The following is a 23,910-nucleotide window of genomic DNA, read 5'->3' as shown; positions in this document are numbered from 1 at the left end:
ATAATAAAAAACAATTTTCAATATATTTCGCCTATCAATGAATGATTAATTGGTAATTTTAATACTGCTAACCACTTATGTACGGATTACAACTCTCAAGTGATAATCTTAGTGTTACACCTATGGCGTGCATTTATAAGCTCAGTTCAGTTGCAGATTCTGCGAGCTAAGTGTATAATAGAAAGTTGCGCTTTCAACTCTCTCCGTGTGTGTATAAATACATTGTAAGCATTTGTATAATTCTGGTAAACGAACTAGTTTACCTAATGATTGAATGGTCAGAGATAGGATTGTGACTAAACATTGTATACTTCATATAAAAGTTTTAGGTTGGTTTTAAGTGTCTTTCTAAATATTTATTTATTTGTCTCTACCTTCAAGTTAACAGTTACACAATTTGATATTTAAGTGAGAATTATAACTCAGTTTTGTTCATAAATAGCAGTCGTTACCTTAATTGATGAAATGGATAATGGATCGTGTTAAGAAAATATTGAGCTGCTGGCACGACGGCTGGCTTGAAAAAATCATTCAAATTAAGTTGGAGTCGTTTTTCTTTTAAATTAAATAAACATGAATAATGTTATTCTTACACCATTTAGTTCAAAACAATCCAATAATGTTGTTTTAGAAAGCTCGTAGTGTTGCTACCTGAGCTATGAGCAGGTGCATCCTGAGCCAAGCCGCCGCCAGATATACAGTGGGCGGGCTCTTCTTTAAACGCTACAATAAAACTAGTTTACCACTTTTAATAGCTACACGTCGTAAAATTTATTCTAACATATAAAAAAGTATGTATTTAAAATAGATCCATATATTAGCCGTTAGTCTTAGTAGACTCTCCTTGGCCTATTGACCAAGAATTTTGTAGAGGCATCCTAGTAATAATAATTTTCAATTATAAAATAGCATTTCGACTAGTCCACAAATGAAGTATCCTTTTTTGCTCGCTTCTATCAAAATATCGTTAATCCTGTTCACAGTGAGGTTCATTGTGTGCTCGCAAACAGTCGGTGGTTGATAATATTTGGCTCTAACAAGGCCTAATTTTCTTTTAGAGACTAAAAAAATAACATGAACGGGAAGTATGGAAGTTATTAAATTGCTTGCTCAACTATTTCTACATACCAGTTAAAATATCTTCATCCTAACGCAAATCTAGTTGTAAATAATAAAATTAAGATTCTGGTACAGAAGCCCCTGTTTCTGTAACAGTTCCAGTTTGTCGCGGCTCGCGTGGAACTCGTTCCGTTATTACCAACACCACTATCTGTCATAGATGATCGCGTGCTTCTACAAAATAGCGGACAGATATTTTGTGGTTCTTCATGCTTACGGGCAAGAGTCCGAAGATGCGAGAATTTAATGTCTTTTTACTAGATTCTTTGTTACTATGCATAAGCGAATATCATCATGAAAACTATTTAACGGATAGGTTTTTGAAATTCTTGGTCCCGTTTCGGTGGTTTTATAGTATAACTTATCTTTATTTATTACCTGTTGAATCTAGAACATCAATGAAGCATTAGTAACGTGCCAGGTTTTTCGCTTTCTTACGTATTTTCGTTTCAATATCAGTGAACTAGGAAATTTATGGGTATACCAAAGAGATAGGTTCTTCATCAACTGTGGATCCAGTGAAAACTCGACGGCGCACTACACACCGCATCATCCTTTCCACATATCTCGCTTTCGAAAATGGTACCTTCTGATTATAAATGTATTTCAATTTGAATTCGATCGAGCAAGCCTATCACACACTTGTTGGACCTAATGTTTCTGTATGTCGCCGTCTTACACCTAATGGCACTCCATGAATCCCAACTAAGCAGGTATCTTAGCACGATATATTCCATTGTCACGAATGGTAAATAAGGTACTCGTGAAATGGCGGGTCTCACTTTGTCCGGGCATTTCACACATTCACCGCCGGTTTTATTAACGCAGGAAATTGGTAATGAGCTATTTTGCATAGTTACGTATAAGAGTGTTTTCTCGGAACATAATTATGTGCACGTTTGTGTACCGCCTACTTCTAATTGGAGGCTTGAAGATGTTGAAGCAGGTTATATTTTGAGAGTCTGGCTTATTTTTGTTAAATAATTTTCTATGTATCCAAACTATTTTATGATCCACGACTTGCAGAGCTTACAATCATTTAAGTTTATTCTGTCCCGAGCCAGTTGAAAGTTAATCAAAGAATTTAACAAAGAAAGTGGAAAGCTGTTAAAAAAAACGAAAATTTTAAGTCAAGTGTATTTTAATCGAATGCAAAGCTATAATCGCTTTTGTGATAGAAAGGAACAGAGACAAGAAAGTCTTGAAAGTTAACTAACATTTTAACACTAACCTCAAACAACATTACTCTTTTATTGTAAACTCGAAACAAAGTAACTACAATGTGAAAAATTATCTCATTTTGAACTAAAGTTGCTAACAGGTATCAACAGTTCACAAATTAATGGCAGCCTGTTGCCAGAGGCCGGGCCCTGCAAAGCCCGGTACATCGCCGTTTTTAATTTTCTTGTAGATGGTTATCTCACTAAATTGTTTAACTTAATCACCGGAGAGTAGCGGTGATTAATGCATCGCTTTATCACCGAGACCAGCTGAAACGTGATTATCTAAACTCTTTCGTTATTAATTACTTAATTAATCAGTTTTGTCGTAAAATAGAAAAACGGTTTGTAATCGTTATTCAGAGGTTACTTTTTATAGATGATTTAATTACGTGCGTATATTTTATTTATTTTTCATTGACATTTAATGCTAGCTTCACATTCAGTTTGAATTAAAAGATGCGAAATAGTTATTGACTTAGTAGTAGTATAGTCTTATTGACTTTTTCGCGTTTACGGGACCCTTATTTACAATAGGTACCTAACAACAAGAGCATCCATTTCAGATAATAAGCTAAGTGGAAGAATTACTACAAGAATAAATTAATCTTTTAATGATTTAGAAAAAAAACATTTTAAATTAGGTAGCGTGGCTTTGATCCGGCATACCTACTTATGCGTAGGAGGCAAAGCTCTATACCTCGAGGCTACCACGACTTCTCAAACCGAAACCAAATAAATGTTCTTACTACGTCGACTTTTTAAATTGTGGCCAGTGTATTATTATGTATGATATTAATATGTAGCCCGACATACATAAACACAGGACTGACCTGAATGTGTAATGGTGGCCGGCGCGACGCCCGGGGATACAGCGCTAACCAATTTGGGTGGAAACATACGGAGGAATATTTTGTGCGGACCCTCTAATAAAAAATCTGGATTAAGACTGGTGTTGCTTGGCAAAATAAGTATCTAATAATATTGTAAAATATACTAGTCATGTGGATGGATATAGGGGAAGAGGACGACCAAAGAAACGATGGCTGGATTGTGTGAAAGACGATATGGCTGTAAAGAGTGTTTCTTGTGAGATGACGGCCGATAGAAAGGTATGGAAGAAGAAGACATTTAGCGCCGACCCCGAATAAAATAATTACGATAAGGGTAGGGGAATGATGATGATACTAGTCACTTGGTAGTTGATGGTAATGATTGCTTGATGGTTAAATTTGATCTCCGTGCCCTAAACATGCGTGAGAGAAGCAAATTGGTTGGTTGTAAACGTGAGTATCGCTCACGGTTAGCAAATAGGTTTTTGATTGATCGTAACGACTGAACGAATTTCGATTGACATTCTAATTAATGTACTTCATGAGTACCTTTGTTGATTACATTCTGTCATGAAGACTTGAAACTTTACTGGAGTTATTTGGGCGAGAATGTGAAAAGTCTTTTCTATTAATGAATATCGGATGTGATGCTTCATGTACGACTTTTCTTTGGTGTATTTATGTAAGAGCAAAACAAACGTACCTAAACTATACTGAAAGAAAAACTATTCTAGGTAGGTAAATTGTAATGCAGCGTTCTCGCCCCTTTTTTCACCTCGTGTGTCGTCTCACAGCTGCATCAAAGCGTATAAACCATCGACTTCTTGTTTCGGGTAATTATGAGCAGTTGTGAGGCTTAGCCCAACATCACTAGGATAGGAAGTTCAAGGCTTTAGTTGCTCTACATAATTCAAAATAAATGCGGTTATTTTATGTTACAAACAATGTTTTGCTAATTAAGCTGTGTTATGCAAAGAGTATCTCGATAAAATGTTTATACTGGATATCTATTCTACTAAGAACACATTATTTTGTGAAATACCTCCAAAATCTCACGTACGACTCGCCGACTTTCCGGACTTCCAATTACCCGTATACATAAATACATATACGAAAAGGATTCCTTAAAACTATCCAGTTCTCCGCTTTAGCCTCGACACACACACTCCACAAAGGCTATGTCCTCATTAGCCGTGATAATGAGCCTGGCAGCCACTCGGACACTACACGGTACCTAATTATCCCCTATTTATAGACTCCCAATCTAGAATACCTAGCTAGATGCAGAGATATGCAACTTAGATGTGAAATGGTATTAATTAATGGGTACAGATAGCGAACAGAGTCCAGAGGCCTCACCACGAACTACATCTGTAAATTGTTGGTTGTGTGTAAGCGAGATGGCACTCTACAGCGAGTAGAGCGCTGTCCCGCTCCCTCCACTGCACTCATATTACTTTAACCCAGTAGTAAGGTCCATTACAAGACTGTAAAGCTTTCTAAATGATAGTCATATTATATCTGATAATTAAAATCTTATGGTAATGGAAAGCGAGTTATAATTATGTCTAAAGAAGTTTAAATACTTCCGCAGGAAAAATGATTATTAATCACTGGCTTGGGTTTCACCTGTTGACAATTTGAAGTATAACTTCTGGCTTTCTGACACGGAACGTGGTGCACTAGACATTTTATTGACTAAAAGTTTTTACTGATAGCTAAAGATTCAAACTGTGGAAATATTGTGTCTTTGATTTTTAAACCCTTCATTAAATGGAATACAATGGCACAGTAGATCATATTAGAACGATGACTTCTGTCTTAAAATAAAAGTATAAAAGTGTATAAAAGTATTATAGCCTCAATTATGCCTACTGGAACATACTAAGGCCTATCTATACCTATTTACATCTGAACGCCTCAGAAATAGGGATGCCACGCGCGCAGCGGTCAAGCGGGCATCCGACCGGTAATATCGTTACATCATGTTATGGTAAGAAGCCACTTACCATGCCCGCCCGTCGCCACCTGCCTGCCTCGGCAAATGAGCAAAGCCAACGTCAAGAGCACAGCAAACATATCAAGCTACCGAGAAATTTGACATACCCACCTCTTTCTTACCCAAGAACTTGCGGTAAGAGAGAAAGAGATGGCAGAACAATGACAGAATAAATATTGGAAGCTGAGTAAGCTGGCGTGTTATTGTGAAATCGGGAAGGAGTAAGTGATAATATGTTATTTAAATTATCAGTAAGGAGTATCGATTTAAATATCTGTGGTGCGTTACCTGATTCAGCCCACCACCCTCCCCAACTTTGTGACAATCATTTCACTAGTTTCCATCAAACTAGGTATTATTGTCGACAATTCATAAAACCGAAACGTTCAATTGGCTTTACACTACAATTGTATCAAAGTGAACAACCTAGGCTCACAGATCGCGTGCATCAAACTCGAAGCCCGCGAAAATCGTTCTATATTCATAATCAATTAAAATCCAACGTGTTAATACGACGGGTATTAATTATTATATCTATGTGTATCAATTAATGGCCATAGCGTGGCAGATTTCCAATTCCCGGCCGCGGTCTGCGCAGGGAGCACTAAATCATGCGCGTGCGCACGCCGGATTTATTGCGGCGCAGCACGATATCGTGTACTGTTATGCTGAAAGATTCGGATGCTGATGACTAGTTACCAGCTCTGGGATATTGTATTGTGATTGAGAAATATCTATAAAAGGTATTAGTCAATTCCATTTTTATTAGTCTACGTCTGCGTATCCTGTAACAGTTTCATATCCACATTTAACAGCTCTTGAGGCCTTTGGTAAATCTTTAAGTGTCGATAACAATAAAATATTTTTTTGCATTTTATGTTCTTGACACCTAACTCAGGGAGAGTTAGGTTTCTAGAACATAAAATCTTTCATTCTTAAAATGCAATCAATAGATTCGAAAATCTACTTAGAATAGTCAAGTTTTAAAGTTTTTCAAAAGCAAGGTTATTAATACTTGACTAATAAAAGATGAGTCATGCCCATGCATAACAGAGCCGATTCCAACAGAAACACTAGACTTTCTTTAAATAAATTACTAGAAAACGTTTGAGAAAGTTCTTTATAAGTATCCTTTAGACGTTAACTCGAAACAGTTAAATCATAACGATAATTAAGTCTGATTACTGTTGATTGATATATTCTGCTCGCGCCGTGATCTCTGGCCGGAGATAAGCGACGCCACGGGTCTAGACGAGTTTCTCGGAGCTAATCCACTTCGCTATGATTGAATACCAAGATATTGTAAAAGTATTCTTGTAGATACTTATATGGGTCAACTAGCTGTTGCCCGCGTGTCCGTCCGCGTGGATTTTAATTTACAGCACGCAGTGGTTTCGTTTCCGCGGGAATGCCGAGAGAAAATGTAGCCTTGACCCTCCACCCTATTATGCCCCATTTAAATGAAAACACCTACAAAACAATGAGCACATTAAAGTCAAATTTTCCAAAAAATACATAAATTTGACTCCCCATTAGACCCTCTTCCAGTTCAAAAGTAGACTATGCCTTTTCTCAGGCTCTATATTCTGCCTGTGTAAAAAAAAAAACATTAGGTACAATCGCGTCAGTAGTTTTGGCGTGAAAGCGAAACAGACGGACAGAGAGATACTTTCGTATTTATTTGTCTGGATTTGGCAAACATAATGTGAAACCGTTTCATTCGTTAAATTAATTAGTTCAGTTTTATTCGATTTAAATTAACAGGGTTTAGAACTTTATCTACGTTGTTTTCTCTATCCCAATACTGCATTCCGTTGATAACGACAATTGTGTTCAAGTTACTTAACACTCATGTAATTTATAACCGATGTATTTCTATATCGATTAGGCAATATTCTCGATTACAAATTGTGAGAGAACAGTGAATAGATTGCAAGTTATCGGTCTCTAAAAGTGTCTCGGATTGGTCACACCTAATGAGACACGATCAATAATTATAATCAAACCAGACAATTATGAAAATTGACATGAAGTTTGACATGTTGTCAATTAATAAATGTCTGTCAGAAACTAAGGAATAGTGTTTAAAATGAAATAGTTTTCAGCATGCCAGGATACATGATTTTAACACACGCAGAGTAAAATACTTCTAGATAAGTAGTTAAAAAATTAAATTCAAAATTAAAGAACTCAATAATTTTAGATGTTGGTAGAAGAGACAGTTCGAGATTTACTACAACATAAATTCCTCAATCGTATTCTCTGATTAGTATTCATGGGTTTCGAAGATAACTCAGTATCGGATGCGGTCAGCCGGACCCCCGCCGCCTGCGCCTGCGCCGGACACTGAACACTGATTTATACACAATTATAATGGTTTTAATGTGCTTTACTGTTAGCTAGGACATTCCATGCATAATGATAACGTAACTCAAGTAAACGTCGTGATGTTTTGGTTCACATACGTTTAAAAAAATGTGGCTTTGGATGATCAGAGCTCGCAGCATGAGAGCCAATAGAATATTACTTATTAATTTGTAATTTTAATACGATACAATTTTTAAAATTTATTTTTATAATAACTATCGTGAGACTGATTCATTATTAAATGATGTTCGCGAGTTCGACTCGCGATCCCGCCGCGTCTGCTCATGATTAAGGACTCCGGTTGGGTCCGAAACTAGTCGGGCTACCCCGATAAATACGCGTGAGTAAACCGTTACATCATTTAATAACGATACAATTTCTTACAAAACTAGTTTAGTTTCAACAAGGCAGGTACATAAGAATCATCATATTTACTTTTGAAATTGTAACCAATGCTTAAACTCTCTGGATTTTTTCCACTCCTAACTGGCTAGCTCAAAGAGTGTTATAAATTGTACAGATGCAGTCGTCCATAGAATTCTTAATGGCACAAGTATTTCGCAAACTGTTAAAGTACTGAGCGGTAACGGTGCATCTTCAATGGGGCATGAACCTTACTATGTAGGTTTGTTACCCATTGCGAGCTTTCGACACAGACCGAGGGACGAGACTAGGTCAAGCGGTACCTACACTAAGGGACACTAATTGCTATAAAAGAGACAAACTTAGGAATTTAGTCATTGTACGCGGGTGTTTTACAAACATTCAGGTTAAGAGTACAAAGACAACGAGGAACCTAGACAGATATCTATAAAAGATCCTACCTAAGTATTATATTATAACAACTTGACCAACAGTTCAGAGAAGCACAAACAACGAACTTACAAACATTTTTTTCTTCATAAAGATATAGATGACTATCTGAACTTGTTATCAGCCAGCAAGTTTCCTTGCAGATCGGCATTTCTTTAACCAGTTGTTCATCTTGCTGCGATTGAGACACAAATTATCCCATAGTCGTACATAATTCATGGTCGGCCGCGACAATTATCAAGGCGTATTATTTTCTAGTATTCGACGTACAAACTTGATTCCTTCATTTTCTGTACTGCCAGTAATGAATAGGTAATTGTCGAGGTTAATGAGCTTGCTGGAGATGGAACGCCTTCGTGACTCATTAGGGATGCTGTTGAGACGAGTTAATACCAGTATAGCGGGGGTTTGTCTAATGCTGAAATCAGTACGCCCTGAAACAATAGCACTAATATCTAGTGTGTGATCCGTTAATGTTTTGAAGTTCTATAAAGCTAACAGGGACAATTTTTTAGTTTTTTTTTTTGTTTTTGCAAATATAACAAGCAACTCAATGAGAGATTTATTACTAGCTTAATATTAGCTGCCAAATAAGTTACAGGGAATTTTGCATTATTGATATAATTTTAATTAAAATTGCAACTTTAATCGATTTAGTTATGATGGTGTATTAAAGTTTAACGTTAAACTCTGATGTAAGACTAGGTTGCCTAACAGGGTTGCTTCATTAAGCAGACGCGCTCCTTCACATTAATTACTGTAATAACGTTATGTTGGGTTATATGCGTTTCATCAAATAAGTTTAATTTCCGTTATGAAGCACAGAAAATTGCTCACCTATGGAGAAAAAGTATAAATAACTTTTACTACGTTGATTAGATTATTTAAATTACTTGCATCAGTATAATTGCTCGAGGCAAGTTAAATATAATCACTATTAGAGTCAGTACATTTAAATGCATTAAAGAACATTAAAATTGAATAGAATTTTGTTCAGCCATGGATGTAAAATGAATACAGATAGATGTTAGAGAAAACATTATTAATACCATACTGAAAATAACCATCATTTCAATAATTTTCAATGCATTGAGTCTGAAATTCGAAATATGAATAAAAAGTATGACAAAAACTTAATTGATCAAATAAGATGTCAAAACAAATTACGATGAACTTAAAAATCAGCGATAGTGTTATCAAAAACATTACAAATACATGACCGTAGCAAGTTTTAAACAAAACCCTTTGGAAAGGGCTCATCGATCACTGGTTGTCGTCGGTACAAGGCACAGATCGTAAACGGTAGCCACAGATAAGCATCGCCTGTCCTCCGCCGTGTTGTATTTTGTTTTTAAATTTTTTGGCGCGCTAAAGCAAAGGCGGTGCGTACTCAGCCAGGACGCACGATTAAATAACTTTAAAGCGAGTTAAAAGCTGTTAATTTTTAATTCCCGTTTTAGACCGTGTGAAGTATGTAACTCAGGTCGTAACTGTTAAATACGTTTTTAATGTGAATGTTACGTAGTGAAACGTATTTATCTATTTGAACTAAGTAAAAGGGAATACATATATTGTATTAGGTATTTAATGAACTACTTGCAGACAAAGTTAAATTGAGGGTGTAAAAACTCATGCTAATAATTTTTTCTTTCATAGTGTTGTGAGTAGCGCTTCACAGAATTATACAAAACAAAAGCATTTACAATCCGACTTCCATAACCATTAATACAGCATAACATATAGCAGTATTACAGCTGGTATCTTCCCAAAAAAATTGAAATCAGTTATAGTTAAACCAATATACAAATCTGGCTGTAGAAAAGACATGACTAATTATAGACCAATAACACTTATTCCTATCTTCTCTAAAGTTATTGAAAAAATAATATATAGAGCTATTTATAATTTTCTAACAAAATACAATTTACTCTGTGAAGAGCAACACGGTTTTAGAAAAAACACAAGTATTAATATGGCCATTTTTAATTTAATAAAACAAGTAATGATAAATGTAGATAAAAAAATCCCTATATGTTCAATATATACGGATATGTCTAAAGCCTTTGATCGGGTGAGCCATGATTTACTATTGAAAAAACTTAACGCCTATGGTATCAGAGGCAACGTCCTTAGTTTAATCCAGTCATATCTTTGTGGTCGTCAACAATATACTGAAATTTTAAATGTTTGTAGCAATTCCAAATTTGAAAAAAAATACGAATCGTCTTCCAGAATAATTAAATACGGTGTACCTCAGGGAAGTGTATTAGGACCTCTTTTATTTTTGGTGTACATCAACGACCTCCCACGTCACGTCAACCATCCAATGATCCTATTTGCAGACGATAGCACAGCTCTAATAAAATGTATAAAGAAAGAATCATATGAAGATGATATCAATAATACACTAAAAACTATAATCAACTGGTTAAATAATAACAACCTTTTGATAAATATAAATAAGACCAAAATAATGCACTTTCATCAAAGATTACTCCCTGATACCCTAAATATTAATTTTAAAGGAACATCTATTGAAATGGTAAATAAAACAAAATTTTTAGGTATTCATATAGACAGCCAACTGACATGGAAGACACATGCTGATCACATATGTCAGAAATTAAGTTCATCTGCCTATGTACTATTTAACCTGTCTAAAAAAGTAAATGTGAAAACTGTTTTGATTGCCTACCATGGGTTAGTAGCTTCTGTACTAAGATTTGCTGTAATATTCTGGGGCAACTGCAGCGAAAGGGACGCAGTCTTCAAAGCCCAAAAACGCTGTATAAGATCCATCTTCAACATTAAAATATCGGACAGTTGTCTACCTTTTTTCAGATTGTATAATTTAATGACTTTCCCATGCATATATATTTTCGAAGTATGTTTATTTATTAAAATTAACTCTCATTTATTTCCTACATTAAACGAAACCAGGAAAAGATCAGTCAGCTTAAGATCGCAATATAAATATCTGCTTCATACAGGTACATATAAAACCGCATTATTAAATAAAAATTTTATTGGTATAGCACCTGTAATTTATAACAAATTGCCAAATAATATAAAAGAAGAGCCTGTAAGATTATTTAAAAAATATTTAACTAATTTCCTGATACAGAAATCCTACTACTCCGTATCAGATTTTCTGCAAGATAACTGTGTAACATAAATATTTGTGTACTTTTGCAAGCGTACTTCACCGGTTTATATAATGTTTTTAATATTATTTAGTTAGTAAGTTTATTATTAAGTTTTTGTTATATTAAGATATAGCCACTGTTTCTCAACACTTGCTCTAAAATGTTTTTGCATGCCATGCACTAATGGCCGAATGTACATGGATCCTACACACTTGTAACCAACTTATTGTAAACCTACATTCAAGCAAATAAATAAATATTATTATTATTTTTGGGAAATATTTTTACTTCACAGCTTATAGCTGGTGTTAGACCACATTTACGGGCTGTTGCCAAGTAAATGCAGCGTGTGGTGTATTTAACTTATCTAACTAACTTTCGTCTGCTGACATGAATTTCCTTACAATTCTGCATGTGTTTAATATGGCCGCCTTTTGCAGCATAATATATAAGCTTTTTTTTAGGTCTATTATTTTCAGGCTACTATGGAGTTGCTATTATTATTATTATTATTATTATTATTATTATTATTATTATTACAATAAAACTGTAGAAGCCCTAACAATCACCATAAAGGCGGTGTAAAGAGCATCCTAAATTAGATTTCAAGGCATTTTACAGCGATTACACGACTACTCTGTAACGTGCAGTTAAATTGTCCTGTATTAAGGGCCCTCCGATTACATTGTCCGTTTTAAATAGCTCTCGCGCCACCATAAATCCTACGATATCAATCTCCACTTTTATTGAATAGAATTATCTTTTTTACGTGCTTATTCATTTTATGGCGGGCTGTCAATTCCAAGATGGCGCCGTTTTTATTAGCTTTTACTTTGTGATATGAAGTGGGAAAGGGTAATGTATTCTTTGACAAGTTTTTGTATCAATTTTTATGTTAATTTTGTGTTGATAAGAATATAGATAAAGCGAGTGGACTTCATAAAAAAAATATTAAATTTTTTGCTGGTCAATTTGAAAGGAAGTTTTATAACGTTTATTTTATTGCATTTTTTATCGAGCAAGCTGTTATTAACATTTATCGGTTACGTGAGGAGTTCGATCGCAATTAAGTTATAAAAATTGATACCACAAGGTTCATAAAAGTAAAAACCTACATGAGGGTACATGTCAGTCGGTTTGTCTTTAATCGGTGTTACTAGCGGTTGCAATTATTAGGGTTTTGTTTTGGATAATTCCTTGAAAGCTGGAAGAGAGTCACATCGGCTGGCATGTTCCGTGACCACAGACCGCAATCATGGCGGGTTCCAATAACGTCATTACCGGGACCGTAATGCGGCTGCGCATGCGCCGCCAACTGTGCTGTACGGGGGTTTGCGGTGACAAATTTGCCGTGGGATTAAGTACTATGGCCCCCCAGTAATAAGTGCCACATTCCTTTGATTCACTAAAATTGGCAAAATTAATGGAATTGGGTTCAGTTATAGAGATGCCCAGTGCAGAGATAAGAGGGGACGGATTGAACGGTATCAGGACTTACTATTGAAATGTGCTCTTATTCTCAATCCTATGTAAAAAGGTACACACATAAGTATGTGTATGTTTGGCAACGATATAAGTAAGTATGATGCTGAAATAAATACCATGTTACAAGCACAAATGTCATAACTTACTCATTGCACGACGTGGTGGAAGTCTGCGTGACGGTCACCAGCGTGGTGGTGGTGGTGGTCAGCTTGTCCCCGATGCATTTCTTCCGGGAACACTCGTCTAGGACCCTGTCCTCCCGCAGTGGCTGCAGTGCCTCCTTCACCTTGTTGGGCCCGGTCCTCACGGTAGACCGCTGGAACTTCAGGTTCGCCAGCGTCCTCCCGTCCGTAGATATCTCAGTTTCTTCAGTAACTAAAGCCCCTTTCTTTGTTCGACAAACTGTCCTAGAATTCTTCCCCACAGTGTTCCCATGCCTCACTATCTCCTCCTTCGCGTCAATAACTTTAGATCTCTGAGGTAGACCGTTTTCTAACATACTCTTAATACTATCTGCGTTGAAACTCGAGTTTAATATTTTGTCTAGATCTGTCGTGTTCATGTAGGCGTCGTAGTTCTGTTGTATGGGTTGTCTTCTTTGGTCTTTTTGCCACGTTGTTTGGTAATCAAAACCGTAGATGGGTTCTGATTCAGCGCCGAATGTTTCTCTCGGCGAGTCTGGCTCGTCTGGCGCGGGTTCTATTTGTGAACTGTTATCTTCAAAGAAATCGTCTGTAAGCTCTGTTATTTGTGCTCCGGGTCGTTTGGTGTCGGTGTCGTCGAAGTTCAGGAAGGTTGTGTTGAGGTTGTTCAGTTTCCTTTTCCCGTAGAGCTGTCTGTAGTACTTCTCCTGGTCGCCGTACATCCAGCACACTTTCCACCATTGTTTGCACATCAAGATGTTCGCCGAGTTCGACGACTTCACGTGTCGTGTCGCGGTCGCGGACATTTTGGCACTGAGGAGATGTTACGTTGAAGAGAATGAGAATGTTACGACGTGGAACTGTTCTGTTGTTGTGATTATGATATACGCACACAAACGGTTAATATTTTATAGCTTCTATCATAAATAAAAATGTGCGATATTCATTATCAATGGATCAATCAACTCAATATTAGTAAATTAAATATTTGAATATATCTGAAGCGCCATTGTTTTCATGTGCATTGTAACGGCTACAATAAATAAAATATAGTGTGTGTATGGGAGGCCGGCGCACGTCGCTACCTCCTCCGTCGGCCATCATTCACAGGCTGTCATTAGTTCCCGCAAGGCTCCGCGGGAATTGACTCAATCCTGCGGTTACCTCACTTCTATTGTGTGCTGGCTTTTTACCAAAAGATTTATATTAAATTGTCTTAATAGTCGTGAGGTCTTTCTTACAGTGGAATTTGAATAAGAAATATTCTATAAAAGTTAATAGTTAGGAAATAATATTTTTGTATTTTTCTTGTAACTTACTAAATAGTGAACTTAAACATAGTTTCCGTTATTATGCTAAATTTTATGCTATCCACGATATATGATACATACATGAAGTATGTAGCCATAATTTTCGATGTCGTCAGCATCGCGTTGATCTTGGATGTGCAATTTAATCGTTACCGCTATACGCAGACCGTGCAGGTACTAATAATGAACAAACTGTTTCTAATGAAATATAATGTTTTATGCTTCAATCAAACAGTGAGTGAATCAATCACATTGCGTCCAGACTTGTGACGTATTCGGGTTTGTAAGGGAATGACTGACTTAATGCTATCTAGGATATCAATTATTCATGTAATATGTTCAGTGATCGCTCATATGTAGACAGGGAGCCGGTCCCTGGCACTCGCGAGATGTATGAAGCATAATTAACAAGAATCGTGTCAACGGAAGCTGATGGAATGCAACGGAATTGTCGATCTGACTTTTTTGAGATAATTGTTGAAAGTAACACGATTTCCACAACCGAAACAACTGGTTTGAGATTACCTATCGCATTCTCTACATACCAACTATCGTTTAATCTATTTATTACTTTAGCGTCATTAATCAACCTTTCGGAATGTGAACCTGACTTGTCCTTCCATTTCTAATAACGTATCTGAATCTCTGACTGAGTTCTACTTAAACTTTGTGTAGTTAACAAATCTATTCCCATTTCTTCGATATCTACTTTCGGGGCAAGTCGGTTATTTAACCCTCATATATCTCGGTTGATTGCCGCAGCCGGTGCTGTACCAGGCCCTTCATCATTTCTTCCTGCGCCGTCATTACCTGCCCTGGAATCTGCTCCGAGATTATCATCGCTATTGTACCTGACTACCTCCGCAAGATTTATCTGATAACTGCATCTAGATATAAATTCACTATAAATAGTACGTGTGTAAGTAGTCTTTACCTTCGGCTAGATCAATGAGCAGATTGTTACAACTCTCTTTAACAAGAGCTTCATAAGTTTGATTTTGGGTACATTACTTGTTTTAAAAATAGGCATTAAATAATGTGATCTTTCTGCAGATTATTGACGATACCGAATTTTCAATTTCACCACTTGAACTTTCATTATCATTCTCTACGCAAGACTCTTGGGTTCCACGTATCATTGTATCACGAACGATCATCGTATCACCGTCACTGTTGATCCGATTACGATCACAATCAGCTTCCCCTGTCACTGCCGGGTTACCCGTCATTACCAGCTCATCATCATTACCTATTGTTACCGCCCGTGGTATATCCATTGCTCCACATTCTAGAACTTTCTCTTTCTGCGTGAGTGTGAAATTTACTGTTATGGCGTGCAAAAAGGTGTGTATTAGGAGGTGATATGTAATTGTCTTTAGCTTAATTAGTCTTTTGTTTTGTGCTGTCAAAGTTTGGGAGAAGATTTGAATGAAACTTAATTTTGCAGCGAGTTTGATGATGGAGGGAAGTGAGAACTAATCTTAATGTAAATAAAATGCGTGTCACGTTGTTTGTCCACCATGAACTCCCTAATCCTTACTCCTTACTCCATCCTTACTCCTTCGAAACTACTTTATCGATTTTATTCAAATTTGCAAACTGTGTGTACTTAGTTTAATCCAACTTCAAATATTATCCTATCTTTATAGATTTATTTTGTATTTTTGCCTGTATAGTAATGTTATTATCGACTTTTTAGAGGTACGAAGTTCGTCCAGTCAGCTAGTTAAATGACATAATTTAGGATATTATCTATACTAATATATAAAGCTGAAGTTTGTTTGTTTGTTTGTTTGAACGTGCTAATCTCAGGAACTACTGGTCCAAATTGAAAAATTATTTTTGTGTTGAATAGACCATTCATCGAGGAAGGCTTTAGGCTATAAACCATCACGCTGCGACTAATAGGAGCGAAGATACAATGGAAAATGTGAAAAAAACAGGGAAGGTATAAATCATAACTTATATCTTCTACTCACGGGGACGAAGTCGCGGGCAACAGCTAGTCATTTGATAATAACGGAGTAATAGTCTCCATACAGAAATGCAGTGTTACTCAAATGTGCCAATGTTTATAACAATAACACATTATTTGACTACAATTAAAGCCTACATCACCATTCCTGTATGTTCTTACTCGTAATTATTTACGTTTGATAGGTAACCAATAAAGCAATTATCCTAATAATCACGGGATATAAACTATTTCAAGTGCCATAAAATTTAAAAACTAAACAAAACCTGTAACTTTTTTCCCGATTTATCTGCTCTATAATTATTTACATCGTCGATAGCAAATGTTAGCATAGCATCTCTAATTATAGAGAGGAGGGTATCTCGTAATTATCGATAATATCGAGTGGATGCGGCGCAGCTCTATTGTATGCTTAGATGATTTGTTGCTCATTGTATCTCGGGCATGGGTACGACTGTTGGTTATTCGCATTAAACTGAGAGCTCACAATACTATAATATATTTGTGGAACAGTTACTTCCTTGGTCACGGACCCTCGGAGACCAGAAGCATCGCGAAGGAAGTCAGTTATTAATCATCACTAGAAAAAGTAACTGTATCTATAATGGTGATAATAATCTCATCTCTATCTTTGTATGTGCTAGAATAGTGAAAGTCGGGGCTAAAGCTGTTTGAATTATGATCAAATATTTCGAGACACGGAGATAGACATTTTTTTTTTCAATGTTTGAAATGATAGATCTTAATCCTGAAAGTTGTTCTGAAGAAGCTGCTTGTACAAAGGATGTTCTTGTTTTTTAAACTTCTTGATAAAGATACGAGTATGGTAAAAGCGTTTTATTGAATGTTTGCGAAACGAGAGCACTATTGTACGATCAGAATTAAAGGATTGAATTGCATTAGGCCTATTTAAGGGAACTTCACAATTCAATGGCCCTTTTGTTAAGTGCAAAGTAAGTGCCAATAGCCAAATAGTAAAACATGTACGAATTAGCAAAGTATGAACGATATAAATAAAATTCGTAGTCGTAACGTTTTGTAAGAGTTACTCTGATAACATGCCTTTTTATTTTTTTATGAATGCTTTAACAATATGTAATCAAATGAATGGGTTACGCTCGCGTGCACAGGCGCACATGGACCGAAACTGGATAAAGATGCCTTCGACATCGGCATTCACTATCGCATTATCAGCAAAAACAATACATCTATTTAATTACTTTTAGTTAGCTAGATAATCACTGAAGTATTTGAGACGAGAAAATGATATCATAATCAAGTATTGTAATGAATACCGACGTCATTGTAAACCTGAGCATTCAGCCGTATAATTGTGAGTCATTAACAAACAAATTAACAAAATGTCAATAGGAATCCAACAGGTTGTTACACCGTTATCGTATTTATATATCGTCTTATTAACCCGAACACGGAGAGCTGCGCTTGCGTCGCGTGTGCATGCAAATGAGCCGCACACAACTAAAACAACACGAGATACCTCCGTCCCACTCACACGTAGACAAAACCATACGAGGACAAGAGATGAAGAGTTAATCCATAACCCCGTCGCCAATTTTCGTTGTCGAGCGTCGGTGATTATGGTAATATCAGATTTTTGTTTCTGACCGCTACCGAAGCGAATTTTTGGGAGCCCTTAATTTGGTAGAAGTACTTTTTTTACGGCAACTGACCCACAACTTTTAGTGCCGTAAGCCAGTTCCCAAGAGAACGATTGAGTGATAAAAATACTGTCCTTCCAAATAAAATGTATTACTCAGACAATGCTTAATACGTCGATGGAAGACGACCTAAAAAAGTATAGCCATGAGTATTACGTAACTTTCATGTTCAGATTGTCCAGTCTATACATCATTTACGAGTAAGATATATCTGCTGGAGATTAACTAAAAATAAAATACAACAGCAATCGTTGAATTAAGTGTGTTATTATCTACAAATGGATGTAAGCCATCAGTCAGGCCACTCCGCTCAATGGCGATGATTTAACTAAATGATTTTAATCTCTTAAATTATGTTTATTTTTAATAAATAACTGAGCTTAGTTTGACCGCGTAATACTTACAATGTTTGACTGGACTTTTTTTAACTCTAAGTGGTTAGTATTTTCGTGTGCATTATGAGTTTTTGCCTGTCAATGACGACCTTTAGTCGTGCCAATGTAGGAGCTACATATATTAAATTTCGTAACAAGCTCTTATGGTAGTCTCAGTACCTATAGTGTAATAATGACTAATGTATACTTCGATGGGTGTCTACTATATGTGTAAAATGTAGTTTGTATGTTTTTAAATCAAACTTAAGTTTATTTCCGATATCATAGATTCTCTATTGATTTATCAGGTATTTCGCACAACTGACATTAAACTTCGATGGCCTACCTCAATTTCCCATTTACAGAAAAATATATAGTTATACCTTCAAAAGTGTCATTACAAAATCCTTGTTACATTACCAACCTAACGAATCCAGTTCCTACAAGGTTGCCAACAGCAGGACAACAAACAAACCCTCATCGTGAACAGTTAATACATGGAATCAAGTTTTTCTCGTGACGTAGCACGAAAGCAATTTGCGAAGTAATCGAAAAGACATGTCAATTTAAAAAGGCAAAAACAAGACAAACGGGTTTCGAGGAAATTAATACGGTTAAAGGTAGAATAACGATGTGACTGAATCCTGAACTAAAGCATCCGATATTTAAATAAGCGTAACAGATTACCTAGTAAATAGAGCCACTTGCAATTTATTGATATAGTCTTACAAATGTGTTTGGGTATCCAAACAGCTTTCGGACCTGACCGACAAGTTTGTTTCGACTATTTTTTGTGTTCCGTTGAAATGATTGTTTATGGACCTATAAATGTTGTTAACTTACATATTTAAATTACTTCTAATGGGGTTATATAAAAGTTTTTTGACGATCAAATGTTAGTTTGTGTAGTAGCAATTAACTTTGAACTCGATGATAATACGTATCATTTTTCAACCGCCTATGTTGACTAAAAAAAGTCCTAAAACTGGTTCAACAGCAGACAATATTTCCCTCAGCAGTTATTTCATCCTTTACCTGTTCTATTCAAGTCACAGTCTAAAATTAAGCCTTAAATTCCTCTTAGAACTATAAATTGATGCGAAACTGTGACTCAACCTTCGCAGTAACCCACTTGTGTCATAACTTCTTGTAGCTCAGCTGGACGCTGTCATTTTGATACAATTACTATCAGGACTCGATATGTAGCTTTATCTACCACGGACTATTTATGTAAGTATCGTAGGTAGAAATCGATTTAAATATGCACACAATAGTGAAATCATTTCTAAAAAAATAAATAGGTATTGGATAAAGCCAGGTACAAAGTTGATTAACAATCAACCTTTTGGCTTTCATAAATAAATTCCATCTCAAGGAAAGACTAACCTAATTTGCTCACTCCACAAAATATTTGTTATTATGCTACCCAGGTTCAATCATAAAAGAACCGTCCGAAATTCCTATCAAATAACGCCGATCAGTCATATAATGCCGATCCAAATCTCAAGAATCATCCTAACAACTCTAAAAGCCATTAAAAATCAATTACAGAAAAAAACAAGGCTCCACAATAAGCAGTAGTCTTTGGTGGCCGCGGGCCCGAGCGTCAGGAACCAGTCAATCTTCCAATTTGACAGGCAATTAACAACTTTAAGACATTGGAGATAAGAGCGTGACTTTTACACAACACCCAAGCCTTTCTCTGTCATAAGCAAGGCGATTTTCAATCTTATGGCTTGGTGTTAAGGGTGCTAGAAGTAGCCAGGTAATGACAGCCTGGGGTTAGGTCCTGTTTAAATTACAGTGGACACCAAACGCAGGCTGTATTATTGTGTTGGGGAGCGAGGCACACTTGACAGATGCACTTTGTATGCAGCTAATGGTAATGGTAAAAGTATTGGTAATAATGGCGACTGCCGTCAGCGACAACACGCAGAGAGATGAACTTACAAGTTTACAAGTGAAAAAGAGCAACAGTTTAGGGAACTTACATGAATGACAACTAATTGTACTTTTAATCCAAATATAATGTAACAAAAACTAAGGATCTAAGGGTCTGAAAACTATAATATTAAAAGTAACCGAAGACGAAAACTTAAATTAAAAAATCTAAAAGTAGTTAATGTGTGAGCCTTACCAATTTATAACATAATCTAAATGGCTACTGCGGTATTTGTCAGTAGAGAGCAGTATAATCAAATCCAAATTACGGTCACATCAACATAATATGGTCACCTCATAACTCCAAGTCCAGTTATTCTTAAACCACTTGAAACTTTATCTCCATCAAGTCTTACATACCAACAATAGCGCAATTAGTCACAACTGTACTTGACATAACACCTGAGAGTAATCACAGAACATATCTCCAAACGTAATATAAAGCAAGATTATACTTTCAGTTAATCAACCGCATGCCGTCGTAGAAACTAATAGTAATTGCTGCAAAAAATGGCGGACCTCGTGCCTCATACGAAGCAGAGACGCCGCATGCCACTTGTTGATTCTATGTGCCTAGGATGGAGATTACTGCTCTAACGAAAAAATCCTTAATATAGGATACTCTGGTAGCTGATGGAATGGGTGGAGGTCAGAGTGAAAGCCGGCCCAAAGACGTTTTAGGAAAAGGCTAGGGTAAAACAAGTGAAGATCGATTTTGTTGAAGTAATACAGATGATAGTCAAAATATTTGTAGGTACACGTTTCAACATAGTGTTTCAGGAAGATAATGAAAATAAAGAAAGAAGAATGGAATAAACAGCTGTAACTGGCATGTAGCTGTGGGCTATGGCAATGAATATTTTCGTTCATATATACCCGGTAGATGTCGACAAAGTTTGTTAGCAAGTTCAGTTCCCGTATGTCTCCAAAGGAATGTTATAACGTAATGTGCTTTTCAGAGAAATCAAAGAATTACGGTAAGTAATGATGATGCGATTGGATGGAATGCTAGATATTCGCGAGTTGTGTCGTGGATATGAAGTTATGGCATTTGCTTGTTAGCTTAGCAAACAATCATGGTCATTATGTTGAAGACTTAAGCTTATATTACCTTCATCAATTTAAGTCTTATTTTGGAGTTTTTGATGATTTTACCTTTGGGAGTCGTCAAGACGATTAAAGAACTGAAATACAATTTATAAAAAATAAATTATTGTCGTTTTAGTTGAATTTCTTCTATGAACCTACCACATCGGCATCCAAACTAAGACATTAGTCGTTCCTTCGTAATGTTCCCTCGGTGCAAGGCGCGGAGTTTCTCGTTAGCGGGATAGATTTAAGGAGCTAATTACTGTTGCGATTGGCTCGCTAGCTGCGCCTGCGCCTGCTAGCTCGGCTCGTTTTGTTTGATCACGAACAACACGATATATGCAAGTAATCAGCGTGCCTCCAATGTATATTGGTTCGTTATTGTAATTATTTGGTGGTTAGCTAAGAAAGATTGCTGTTAACGTTTTCGAAAGGGGTTTGAAAAATAATAGCATTTTCAGTGCAATAAGTACTCTGTAGTATACGAGTAAAGTATAAGTACTTTCATTTTAAACTGCAATAGGATAAAACACATAAAAAACTGACTCCACCATAACGATACCTCGAAAAACTCTTCCTGTTCCGTGTCTGAGGTTGACAGTACCGTCCACAAAATAAGATTCCCTAGCCCGTCGTATTCCTGCCCGCGATAGAGTCATGCCCAGGTCCGCGGCCCGCCTCCCATGTCCCCATATATTCCCATATACAGCGCTCGCCGGCTGTTTTTACACCATTTTATTGGCCCTGATTTATCGAACAGCCTGTATAAGGCTAGCTTATTGCTTATGGACTATTAGTAAAAAACACTGAATAGAATAACGATTGTCTTCGTTTTTGTACTGACAAATGATTTATTTTCCAGTGTTTTAAGAAATGTCGAGATTTCTATTGGAATCTCATGAATGAGTATTAGTGGACAGAAAGAAAAGTATAACGTTATGGAATTCCAGTTTCCTTGAAGAAGACTATTTTATAAAATCAATTTATACGAAACGAGTATTCTATAAAAATGAATGATGGTATCGTTAGTAGCAAACTATTCCACCAAAAACTCTACATGACGTTCAATCATTCTTTTTCACGATCAGAACCAGTAGTTAAAAGTAATATCACAATAACGGTTCCCAGCCTCCGACAGACCGACAAACAACTTTTATTTGTACATAAAACATATTTTAATTCGTAGCAATATGATTTATAGTAAGTTCTCCGCTATAAAGCAATACGTGATACTATTTTGTAATTCATGGCTATTTGTAATCATTTAAAATTTTGGACCGGTTTCGGATGACCAAAATATTTAGGCAAATTTATATTTTCCTGTTTAGACATTTTGGGAAAGATAAAGAATTTATGTCCTTTTCGCTGTCAATTCAAGGTTTTGCTATTAAGTAATTCAAGAGTTAGCTACGCTTCAGGTATAAACTTATGAGCATATGAGACAAAGCCTGGTGACGTATGGACGAACAGTCAGCGGAGCCTCAGTAACAGGGTTCTGTATTTACCCTTGGAGTACGCAGTCTTACAAAATAAAGATGTTACTATAATAGAACTTTTCAGTTGTCAGAAATTTTTCAGTTAAGTATAACACGTTTGACTTTAGCGCTATAAGTAGTGCTACTGATAACATTCACGAACGTCAAGACCTGTGTCCATTTCCGAATGGTTTGTAATACCTGTTCCTCCTATTCCAAATACTGGTCTGTAATTATAGTGTCTTCTACAACATAAACAAAAACGTCGATATCATCTTCACACGTTTCTATACCCTTGCATTCTCTGACCTCCGGGTCAGACTACCGAAATATATGCAAAAAACCTGAATGCTAATGCTTCATATCCGATTCCACATCTAGTGCTATTTCTAGTGTATTGCAATAATTTATCGACTGGATATTTTGATGAACATTCAAATCGATTTGTTGTAGGATTGCGTTTTACATTAAAACGGTTTTAAACTCAATTACGGAATACGGTTTGGATGTCAAAGTAATTTGAAGAACGTTTACCTTTGGTATTGAAATAGGAGTTTCTTTTGAAGAAAAATACTTTACAATCGTGCAGTCTTTTCATAAACGTTTTGATAGTCCTAAAAATTGGTTTAAATTATACCTATGGCCACTTTAATCCTTAATTTACTAGTTTAAGTTTAGTAAAACGCCTTTTACTGTTTATATTTCGTAAAACTAATCATAAATTTTTCTTTGGAATTTAATGAGTCATATTATAGTACCTACACCAAACAATTTGATCAACTTTTCGACTAATAAGAAACAAGACGAACATTTTTGTTCATTCTGGTTTTAGATACACGCAACTATTGTAATAAAGTGAAATAGCGCTTGTTACTTACTCGACAACAAATGCGATCTTCTACTGTTTACTGCAAATCTGGTAGTGAAATGTAAATTGTGAAA

General features: G+C 36.1%; 1 protein-coding gene across 2 annotated transcripts in view; it reads right to left on the bottom strand.

Moving 5' to 3' along the window:
- The window catches only part of LOC113501939 (protein prickle-like), a 123,197-nt gene that overhangs the window by 94,397 nt on the left and 4,890 nt on the right, over positions 1-23,910 (bottom strand). Inside the window, exons 2-3 of one of the 2 annotated variants that reach the window (XM_026883269.1) lie at positions 15,685-15,824; positions 13,129-13,938 (exon numbers count right to left, since the gene is read on the bottom strand). In XM_026883269.1, the coding sequence (XP_026739070.1) occupies positions 13,129-13,938; positions 15,685-15,722 (848 nt within the window). In that variant the 5' untranslated portion in view covers positions 15,723-15,824. Of the gene's footprint in view, positions 1-13,128; positions 13,939-15,684; positions 16,183-23,910 lie in introns of those variants that run through there. The other variant, XM_026883277.1, reaches the window with a different exon arrangement.

Source organism: Trichoplusia ni, chromosome 2, assembly GCF_003590095.1.
Source record: "Trichoplusia ni isolate ovarian cell line Hi5 chromosome 2, tn1, whole genome shotgun sequence".
NCBI classification, from domain to species: Eukaryota; Metazoa; Arthropoda; class Insecta; order Lepidoptera; family Noctuidae; genus Trichoplusia; species Trichoplusia ni.
This window is presented reverse-complemented; position numbering and strand designations above follow the sequence as displayed.